Consider the following 11,566-nt stretch of genomic DNA (forward strand, 5'->3'; position numbering starts at 1 on the left):
TGGAGGATTTGTGTTTGTGTGCAAGCCTCAGCTTGGTTAATCTCCGTGGCGATTCGAGTTGCTTCGCTGCTCCTCTAAAACGAGCTTTGACAACAAAAACGTAACCACCCGCAGCACCTTAAAACTGGAGCTGTCTCTGCCGCACACTCCCGATGAAGCGTGCGGACGAAAATAAATGCGTTTCAAAATACACGTCTATATACAAAAAAAAAACATAAATACCTGGAGAACATGGCAGATTACAGAGATGCTCGTGTGACGATGAAAATTACCGTTTACATTGTAAACACGTGACTTGAGTTCTCTTCGGTACACCACACAAGAAACAGTTTGACTTACTGTGTGTTAAGTAAAGTACAAGGATAAGCTTAAGCCAGCTTTTGACTTCGTAAGCTTGCATAGCTGGCAGCTAGATTAGCACAACCGGCGATCGGACGTAGTGAAACCCGCAGTTCTTTTTGTCGAGTCGTCTTCCTCCGTTGTTCACAACTACGACTTGTCACCTCGTAGGTACGATCTCGTTCCGACCGAGCAAAATTTCGTGGAGAGCTAATTGTTACCTCTCCACGCTAGAGAGCATTTTAGAAACAACGTGTGACACCATGTCGGCTTTGTAAAACTATTGGCAGATCACTTTACGCTCAGCATCCGTCATTTATGCTGGCGCCTCCGTCAAAAAAAGGCCACAAATACTGCAGCCACGGTATGACGTATGCCCTTGGTTGTAAAGAAACCAAAAACATCACAGGCGGTGGTCGCCAATCACCGGATACAAAGAAAAATCGAGTGTCTGACAACGCACCCTTGTTGGCGAGAGTTTCACCGAGATTTTCCCAGAGATTTTCCCCCTCGTGACGCAAAAAATGTGTCCGTAGCGATCACGAGCAGTCGCCTACTTCGGGAGGAGCTCGGAATAGCTGTCGCACTGACTGTTCTCGGCCAGGCTTTCGGTCGAGGCGTTGGGTTCGTAGGGAGAAGGTTCTTCTTCCTCCTTGATTGCTTCTTCGGGCACATCGACAGCAACAGCATCCTGGAGGAGGGTCTTGTGTTCCTCCCCCGCGGCCGTTTCCTGCTCCTCGTGGTTGAGTCCCTCAGCCTGGGAAGCAGTGCGTGGTTGGCGGGCAGGCGTGCGAAGTACAAAGTTTGGGACCAGGTTCTGGTGGGACTCCTTGCGCGGAGCAATGCTCTCAGTGCTGTTGCCCATGATCATGTTGAGGATGCGGCTGCCCGTGCCGAGGATGCGCACCCCTGTCTGAGAGATGTTGTCTGCCATGGCGTTGTGGCTGGAAAGAGTTGCGTGGCGGTTATTTTGAAGGCAGGCCCGAAAGAGAAAGTCACTGCTGAACGAGAAATAGCTGAAGCCCCTAGCTTTCCGCGGCGGAAAAAATCAATGTTTCCGCGAAGTGGGATTTACGAGATCCGCGGGTGAGAAAAAATGAGCAAAAAAAAAATGTTGCGGCATTCTCCCAAGATCGCTTGCCCACTCATCCCGCGCACTTTTCCAGCCTTACGCAACTTTTCAGCGCGCAAAGCAAATTCACTCGACTCTGACAATTTGTCTCCGGGCGTTCTCATCGTTAAAGTTTCTTTCATCGCGGCACGTTGAGCCGTGTAAGTGCCAGAAGTGTAGGTCGCATCAGGCATTGCAGTTGTGACTGATCGTGTTTGACCTGCCAAAATGTCGCAGATCAATTGAAATCCTTACATAATTCTGTAATACACGTACATCGAATATTCCGCGAGAAACGCGCAAAGCGGCAGGTATCCGCGAGCCATGGCAAATTTGGCAGATTTGCGGAAGGCTAAGGGCTCTACAGGTTTTCCCGGCGATTTTAATCCAAGTGTCAGCTAAATTAATCCATGCCCCATAAAGTTTGCATGGCACGTGGATTAATTTAGCTGGCACTTGGATTAAAATCGCCGGGAAAACCTGTAGACATAGTACAGAAGTAATATGTCTTTTGGGGGGAATGGATTTCCCTTTCTTTGTTCCTGTCCGTGAGAGTGCTTGTAGGGGGAACGCTTACCGGTTGTAGTGTTCCCAGACCCCGGGCAACCCCGGCGAACCAATGTCCGCGGAGGGGGACGTTGGGGGGCTGTTATACTTGTTGTCATCGTGGTCTTCCTCCAGGATGGTTTCCATGGGAACAAACTCTGCCTCTTCTGGGTCGACACTATGGGGGGGAAAAAAGAGCATGACACCGCCGTCCTCGTACTGCGCGGCTGTTCCGCAAATTCTGCAATTATATTCCGCAAATTCTGCACCGGGACACGTACTCGAGGGTCATCGCGGATCCCAAGTGGGGCTGGGTGCGCAGGTTCACGGATGATTTCGTGTAGGGCAGCTGTGGCTCTGCCTCATCCCAGTAGATGTCTCGGACCAGTCGCGGATGCCGTTGGTGCATGTCGTCCACAATCTGAAACGACACCTGGAGACCCACAGGAAGAGAGCGTAAGCTCTCTGGCCAGGTACGTGCTTAAAGTTGGGCGTGCCTTACCTGAAGGTTTCTGTCTAAGCACCAGTTGAGTTCAAAGTCGTCGTCGTCTTCGCCGAAGGGATTGATCAGCTGTTCAGCCACCTGCAACGCACCGTTCCTTAGACACTGTCTGCAATGTTTTGACTCGGATGCTGTCTTTACCTTAAGCCACCCCATGTAGAAGAAGAACTGCAAAATTGTAAAGATGGGGATGTAGAGATCAATGTCCTGATTATTGGAGGGCTTCAGGTACTGACGGCCCATGACAGTGGCCAGGAAGTAGGTGTAGATAGCCAGGGTCACTACTTGAGTGTACACCAGCGGAATGCTGATCCAGTCGTAGCTGAAGAGCATCCCACAACAGCCTCTGTACTCGTGCATCACCTAACAAGAGCGTTTAAACACAGTTAGGCACGGTATTAGAATTGCTCGTAACCAAGCTCCGGTCGTACCTCCAAGAGGTTCTTGAGTAGGATATCATCCTTGATGCGGCCTTCCTTGCGGGCCCGCACGGCCAGCGCCACGAACCATTGGGCTGGAACCCACCACTTGCCGTGCGACACAGGGATCATGTCGTACACGCGACGCTCCTCTTTCGTCATCAGACCTGCGAACGGATGCTTTCCATTTGGATGCTCCAGCGGCTGACGCGGAGGACTTACATACCAGCTTCCTCCATGTGATCCAACGTGGGGAACCTTTTCTTGACGGCCGTGCTGACGGCCTGGAAGGTGAGAGCCGACAGGAGGGAGAGGTACCTTGCGAGCGTGCGGCGAATCACCCGGCCCCGCTCGTCCGTTCCGTTGACGTAGGCAGCTATAGCCATGACCGTCCTGCGACGGAACCGTCGAGTTGGACCACGTCCCACCGTGTTTCCTCATCTTCCACTTACTTGTCGGGCCATGGTACGCTGAGGTACTGCTGCCACCAGCGTCCCACGACGATGGACACGTAAAATCCCAGCACAAAGGACAACGGGATGAGGTCGGTGAATCTCTCGCAGTACTTGGCCAGGCTTTCGAATATGCTAAAGGAGAAAGGGCACCGTAACAGAATTAGATTGTCGATAGTTGGCCAGAAATTTCTTCAACGGTCTCGCACGGTTCAGCAGCAGCAGCAGCAGCTCCTGGTACGTACTGCTTGCTCCTTTTGGCGACCAACTCACATTTTCTGGTCGTCGTCCAGCATGTAACGGTAGATGGTGCTCAGGGAGAAGTACAGTCCACAGAAGATGACCATCTCCCTGTAGAGGAGCTTGTAGATGCTTCCCCTCCAGCGCAGGAGGAGTTTGGCGAATCCGCAGAGGCGGGCCTCCGAAACGTTGAGGGAATAGGTGATGGTCATCTTGCCTTCTCTCTCTCTCACCTCACTCTGCCTTTCACTCGCACGCTGCTCCGCACACGTCTGTCTAGCTCACTCTGAAAGTTGAGAAATGGACGTCCACACCTTTCAGGATACGCAATTGGGCTCTCTGATGATGAGATAATCTGCGGACTGTCCTATTTATAGGGGTGGTCGTGCTGCCAGAAGCCACGTGTTGTCGTTCCTATTTATATTAGCATTCCCAGTAAAAGTCGTCAAAAGGAGAACAGGTGCAACGCCTCGACGGCTCTGGAACCGCCGCCAACACATCGCACGAAGGGCAGTTTTCGCTCCTTTAAAAATTTGTTTTTATTAGGAAAAAAAACATTCCTCGAAAATGAACTGTACGTGAAAGCAGAGTGTAGAGAGCGGGCCTGTAGGAGTATTATTCGTACTAACGCGTGTTTACGTCTGCAGTGTCGTCAGCTTCCCTGCTGCTGTCATCAAGGGCATTACCCTTGCAGCTCGAACGCAGATACCAAATAAAATATTTAGCAATAAATATGCGGGGCATTCCTTTTTTCTTTTTCTTTTTTCAATCCTTTGCAGATTTTTTATAGAAAAGGTAGAGGCCAGCATAGATGCAGTTGACTTATACAGCCAGGAGGGCACCCTCTGTAATTACGAAGTGACTAATTGACCCAAAAATTCATCAATTAACCCTTTAATTAAGGCCTTTCGAGCAAAAGCGACATAGCAGGTTCCACGTTTCTTAAAATCCTGAAACGCGCACGTGCATTGAAATATCCGGCGCCGAATTTTGATATGCAAATTAACCGAAACCGCGCCAATGGGGAGCGCGCAGGGAATACGGCGCCCATGCATGTCTGAGGTCCACGTGCTTTGGAGCGATAAAGATGATTGGAGTAGGTGCTGATCTGCTGGCCAGATCAATCACTTTCTGGCCCAGATAAAAATACCTCCGGCGGCGATGCGCTCCTGGTGCGCGCCGTTTTGGTTTCGGTTCATTTGCATAGCGAAATTCACCGATGAATATATTTCACGGCACGCGTTCGTTTCGGGATTTTTAAAAGACAGAGTAGCTTTCAATGAGGATTGTCTCCCATTTTGCCATCTCGCTTGTGCCCCCCCCCCCCTAATTAAAGGGTTTATTAATTGATTTTAGGTAATTATAGTCGCCTTGTCGTTACATATTCTCTTCAAGAGGATGCCCCGCCTGTCCGTACAACTCGTCTGCAAAAACATCTATGCTGCTCTCGTAGCTTTTTTTTTTATCTGATGCGAAAAGAAGAGGGAAAAAAAAAAGACTGCATCCAAGTGGTTCGGAAAACGGCGCGATAAGTTAATTGTTTTCGAACCGCTTCATCTAATCAAATTATTTCCGGCGCACCTCTTGTATGGCCTCTCCGTTTCTTGCGCATGCTCAGTTCTCTCGTTATCAGCAGCTTTCGATCCTTATCTCTTACGCTTCGGGGGCGATCGCTCAGAGCTGCAATAAAATGTGTCTATATATGCTTTGTGGGGAAGCGAACGTTTCCCTGTCAGCGGTCCGTGGCTCTTGTTTGATGAACCCCTTTTCTGCCCTTTCTTTTAAATGTTTTTTTTAAATATTTTTTATTAATTTTTTTATTAACACAAATGTGGTTCGTCCGAAGCTGAAATGTTTGCCTGCTCGATATATTTGACGTCACTCCTGAAGAGATTCATGCGTAATGTGGAGCGCCATTATTTCCATTATGGTGCGCTTTTGTAATAGTTCCGGTGGGTGGGACGCGCACATGTAGTCGTTGCGTGCGGCGGCCTGTGTGGAAGCGAAGACGGGAACCTGAAGGAGAACACCCACCGCGCCCGTACATGGCTATGACGTCACCAGCCTTGCGGTTAACCCGTTCCCCGGGAACGATGCGCTATTAGCGCGCGGTTGCGTCCTAGACGCTATTAACAATTGTAATTACTGTGGCACGCAAAAGGAAAAATTTCGGGTTTTGAGAAGAAAGTCCTTGAGGTGTAACGTCTTGCCGCTTGCGAGTTTCTGTGGTTCTGGTTGCGCGTAAAACTGCGCGCGGTTCTGCTACGGCGATCTATATATACGGCATTGATTCGCGGAAGGCATCCCTGGATATTATAGGAGATACTATGAATGAAATTTCATATTTTATTAGCTTTTCTCGCTTTTAGACAACGTTGCGTCCATTTATGTTAAACATTCACGCACTGAGGAGCGTAACACGCAGCGCAGTGCGAACCCTTGAACAAAGCAGACGACATCTGAGGGGAGCTCTGACGGAGGCCCAAGACGCCCTGCAAGCGGTCGGTCTGCAGTCCAGTAGCTGACAATCGATTATCTATTGCCACTACTTAATAATACGGGCACACAATATGGCTGGACATTTACGCGCAGAAGTCAGCCATGACAGCTGACGGGGGCCGGCTCGCTCACCTTTCAAAGTTGTTCCACCATTGCATGGATATATGTGTCGTTGGTGGCATTCCAAGAAGGTGTCCTCCGAAGCTTGACGGAGGATCGAGTGGGGATGAATGTCGTTGATGACACTCGTCGAAGCGTGGTGACGATTATACGGGTGCCAAGAGGTGACAGAGCGCGCGCGCGTACGACCTCCTCCGAGTCTGTCTAGGCTCTGTTGCCACCACGAGCATGTTGTTCGAGCGCCTACGGAGGGCGCTCCTTGCGACGCGCGCGCGCTTTCGCCGACTACGCGACACGAAATCGCGTACGCGGGCGTTCCAGGCGTTCTCTCACCCGTTGTCCTTTTTCTTTTCTTTTTTTTTTTCCTGGAAGTTTGGGTAGCAACAATGCAGGAAGAAAGGGCGATGGCGTCACTACGCTGCAAATCGCTGCCGTCTATGCACGACTGAGAAAACAAAAAGCGAAACTTTCATCCGGTATTTTTATTGGTCGTGCAGTACAGTTGAAACACTACAGCTCGAAATCGGTGTACATTTTCCACACCACCTAAGAGGAAAAGGGTTTTCCTCCATTAAAAAAAACTACCGTGCGGTTCGCACCACGGTTCCTCTGGATCCAGTGTCCAATCAGAGCGGCGTTTTAGTAGCAGAAGACGTTATTTTTCGGGATTCGTACGTTTCATCAGCTTTCCTGTGGCTGCTTGCGTCCAGCCTTTATATCTATCGTTGGCGAGAGATAAAATATCGAAGACGATGATTCCGCTTTATTCCATAATGCAGAGTCGTGTTTTTATCGAGAGTCGTTTATCAGATCCGTTTCTTTATCCCGCAATGCAGAGTCGTCGCACCTTTTGAAAGCCCCAAAGAGGCAAACCCACAAAAACGACCAACGTGCGCGCCGGTCGGCTCGGTCGGTCTCCGCCTCGCATAAAGCTGGGATCGATCCGTGCACAACCTGGAACCGGTCTCATCCGGATCGGAGCGGATCCAACCGCCGCTTGAATCTGTGTCGTCCACCTCCGTGAGCAGTTTATGCATGCGCCTGTATGTTGGACGTTTCCCCGTTCTTTACAAAAAAAACAAAACAAAAAAATAAACTGCTATTTCGCTTTTGCTGACGCCGCGTATTCAAGTCCTGGTCATGACTATCTTATAAATAATCAGCAAATTTTATCAATTTAAACCGTCCTCGGTGAATCATTTGATAACGCGTGTCCACTTGCTGAGGTTGCGGGTTCGAACTGTACCGAGGATCGGTACAAGTTGTGGACCCTATGTAGGGTAAAACTAACTTAAAAATGATCACAGTTGCCTGTCGACGTAAAATCTCGGAGTATAGTTTATGTGTATATAGTTTTAGAATTATCAAACTGTAGGTGTTTCGATCGGGACAAATAATTTCGGAAACTCGTTGAATTATTCGTCATCGAAACTGCCTAAGCAAGTTGTACGCTCTCACCAACTGGGGAATTCCAACAGACTCGTCATAATAAACGAAATGCAATGGGTGATTTCTGTTTCCATTGCCTTAGATAAATTCGGAAAAACTCTCAGCGAAGATAGGAAGAGAATGCAAGCCAGCAGAACTCTTGACCTCGCTATATATATATATATATATATTGTGGTATTTTAGTCGCTATATATGGTGGCGAAAAAATTCGATTGATTAGAAAATCAATCGGGGGCAGCGACCATGAGTGTCGAATAGAGTTCCAAAATGGTTGGAGATGGAATACGAAGAGGTTGTTATAAGTAACCCTGAAAGATAATAACGATCCTATAGATTATAACCAGCACGCGAAACATAGGCGGAAATGTGACGGGCAGGCATCAACTCATCGCCCAGCAGCAGCCCTTATGCATCCCCTTATGAAATGCGTGCCACACACGACGAGTGTGCGACATGACTTTGTAATGTATTGTCTTTGACAATATTGACATGTCTTTCGCCTAAAGGGAGAGCGCATTACTGCTGTGGCAATATTTGTTCCAGGGATGGGCAGTATTTAAATACATTGTATTTAAAATAATATTTAAAATATAAATACATGTATTTAAAATATGTATTTAAATACAGGCAAGAAAAATGTACTTATATTTATATTTAAATACCGTTTTAGGCGTATTTATATTTAAAATACACTTAAATACACATGTCTCATCCTCCCGTATTTGTGTGCTTCTCTCGAGTTCCACATTGTTAGCCTCCAGCAATGAAGGGTATCTTGGTTAGATTTTACACTAATTTAAAAGAATAATGTGCCTAGACGCCTCAAAGTATTTACGGAAGTAGTTACAGTATTTAAATACTGTCTTAATGTATTTATATTTTGTATTTAATTACTTTCATCATAAAGTATTTATAGGCAGTATTTAAATACATGAAAACATGTAGTATTTTGTATTTATATTTAAATACCCGAAAAGTGTATTTATGCCCATCCCTGATTTGTTCTTACCTCCTCGACTCTCTGGGACTGGAGTCGAGGAGGAGAATTTCGTTGTCGTCCCGGAAAAGAAACGTCCCGGAAGGATGACATCCGTAATGCTGACGTCACCTAATTCTAGCCGTCAGGAACCGGAAGAAAAAGAGGAAATGTAATTGGCTAAGACTTTCATTTGAAGCGACGTTGAAATTCCCTGGGGGGAACGTGTACAATTTGCTCACCGATCCAGAGCTGAAACCGGACGTTTGCTCGGCCCGTTCGATATCACCATGAGCCCGCCCTGACGGTTACATAATTTATTTTCATCTTTTCCACTGTGGGAAACAGTAAATGATAATATGCGTCGTATTTTACTATTTGAATGTTTCGATCTCCTTTGATAGTTTTCTTGTTCACTGGCGAGTGCTAGACTTTTTCCCACTTTTGCCTGTTATTTTTGGAATCGTAATTTTATTTTTCGAACTTTTTAAAAATGAACGCATCGCCCGGCAGCTGTTACAGAAACAGCTTCAGTCTTCCCTTGATGGAGGTAATGACTTCCACAACGCAAGATATGACAGTCTTAGATGCTGTCAATCGCTTTGGCCGTTTATAGCCATGGCCATGGCCACAGGTCACTTTTCTTTGTTGTTTCGTTGTATTAACCCGGGGAGGCAAAACCCGTCCCGAGCTCGTTATATGTACAGGTGATACTAGAAGGAAGAAGACCACCACATACACAAAGCCGCACCGCTCCCTGAGATATGAAGTACAAAAAAAAAAATAATAATAAACATTTCCGGGGTTCACCTAACCGCGGAATTTCCATTCCTTGCAGGATTACGGTGTGGAGGCATCCAACAGAATATAGGGATAACCTTTCCAGCGTCTCACCATAAACTAGCTGTTGAAGCATTAAAAATAATAATAATAATAAAAATAAAACTAATTTCGCGGCCTCAAATTTTCACGAAACGACCACAAGGCTTATATATGCGCGCCCACTGCATTTCGCGAAGTCAGGGTTAAAATATGTGGCTGGATTAGTTTACTTAGCACTAAGCCCGGCATTGCCCTCGCAGCATTGATACGCATTATTTTTATACGCTGTTGCACTCGTCAGGCACGCGAAATTTTCACTAGTTAAATCAGTCTACTTCGCATCTATTAAATATACAGGGTGTTTTTTTTTGTTTTTATTCGTTAGAGAATTTTTGTTTAAAAAAAACAGCAGAGCGAAGTTGATGCCGTTTTAGCGGGTGGGTCATACAGCCAGGCGAACATCCTATAGGACAGCGTTTGCAGCTACTGGACGACTAATTAGCTAAAATTCATCAATTAACTTATTAGGTATTTTCTGGGAAATTCGAGATGGCAGAATGGGAGCCAGTCATTATTCAAATCCACCTTCTTCATTAAACACCCTGTGGAGCGAGCGTACTTTGAGCTATAAAATGTCAAAATAAAAAGCAAGTGAACCGAAACTAGAACTACGCGCTTTTCGAGCGCACAACGATGTCTGGATCGGAGAGCGGTCTCAGATTAGCGCCTCCTCCAATCAGCGCCATCGCTCCAAAGCACGTGCCATCTCTCACCGGGATTGCCTGTCGCTCTTTCTGCGCTCGAGTACTGCGTAGTACTGCGACTTTGGGTGCGTTTTCTTATTCAACTCTGGCAACTAGCCAGAGTAGTCAGATTAGCGGAAATGACGTCATAACTCTGCGGCGAAAATTAGCCAGAGCAGCCAGGAGTAGCAACTCTTCTCTACTCTGCTGTGAAGAAGGGTAGCCGTCGTTCTGACGTCACACACAAGATAGCAGACGACGATACGTCGTCTGCTACCAACCGTCCTGTTGACAGACAATTTCGGTAGTGTTCAATTTGGAAGTGTAGGACTGGTTAAAAACTATCGAACATTTTCAAAATCTGCTAGAGTGCACGCATGTGCGGTAAGTTGTTAAACAGGCAGTATGCCAGCACTTCCACATCGTCTCGCCCGTCAGGCCAGTCCGCCATTTTCAGCGCAGAGAACTCTAGCCGTTCGAAAATTACGGTCAAAGGTGGCTACTCTGGATGATAAAGGCTCTGACGTCGTTACCCAACTCCTGGCTACTCGGGTTGAATAAGAAAACGCACCCTTTGTCTAGCGAGATGTCGGCAGAGGAGAGCGAGGAGGAAAGCTCGCGCCAGCGAGATATCGCGGAAGAAATGCTAAGAGCATCCGAACCGTCTGAAGTGACTGTGGAGAAGTTGCTCTGCCTCTCCAGTCGCGTCACCGCCGATATCTCGTCGCTCGTGCGGATACCCGCGGTGATAACAACGCAGCTGGATGAAACGCATTGCAAAAGCAGACGACGGATATTGAGCGTAATCCGGAATTCCCTCTCTGGAAATCGGAGAAAACGTCACTCGGACAAGGCCAATCAATGAGCGCCGTTTGGGCGCGGATAAACGATAAGTCTAATCAGGGAGCGGCTTGCGTCACGGCGTCTGCCGGTCGCGCGAGTCTTGTGGATTGTTGTTTCTGGTTATTATCGGACGTGTTCGTAAGCCATGAGCGCAACACCGTGTTTCACGCAGTTTTAATACGTTAGCATTAGGAGTGTCGAAATGAAAAAAAGCTCTATGTATGTGTGTGTGTGTCCGTGTATGAGATATGGTGAAACCTCACAGAGACAGAGGTATAAGTGGGTAAATGGAGGTAAATTATTTGAAATTGAAGGTGTTTTAAGACAGTTAAAGCAAGAAAGTTGAGTTTAAACGTAATGAATGTAAGATATATGTAATTAAGTGAAAGATTAAATGTAATTAAAGCTAATTAATGTCAATTAAGGGAATTATATGAAATTGAAGATTACCTCAGGTAACCTGCAGTTACCTTTCGGTAATTAAAGGGTAACTGAAAGTAATTGA

The 11,566-nt window shown here is 47.0% G+C and overlaps 1 protein-coding gene across 1 annotated transcript; it reads right to left on the reverse strand.

Annotated features, from left to right (window-relative positions):
• Window positions 1–256: 256 nt before the first annotated feature.
• Window positions 257–6,510, reverse strand: LOC135401660 (bestrophin-4-like). The gene is made up of 10 exons (XM_064634177.1): window positions 6,241–6,510; window positions 3,643–3,895; window positions 3,370–3,504; window positions 3,144–3,310; window positions 2,930–3,084; window positions 2,640–2,861; window positions 2,499–2,579; window positions 2,278–2,429; window positions 2,028–2,174; window positions 257–1,283 (listed from the first exon to the last, which is right to left on the reverse strand). The coding sequence occupies exons 2-10, from the start codon at window positions 3,819–3,821 to the stop codon at window positions 893–895; spliced, it is 1,629 nt and encodes a 542-aa protein (XP_064490247.1). The 5' UTR covers window positions 3,822–3,895; window positions 6,241–6,510; the 3' UTR covers window positions 257–892.
• Between the last annotated feature and the right edge of the window lie 5,056 nt (window positions 6,511–11,566).

Source organism: Ornithodoros turicata, chromosome 7 (genome assembly GCF_037126465.1).
Source record: "Ornithodoros turicata isolate Travis chromosome 7, ASM3712646v1, whole genome shotgun sequence".
NCBI lineage: Eukaryota > Metazoa > Arthropoda > Arachnida > Ixodida > Argasidae > Ornithodoros > Ornithodoros turicata.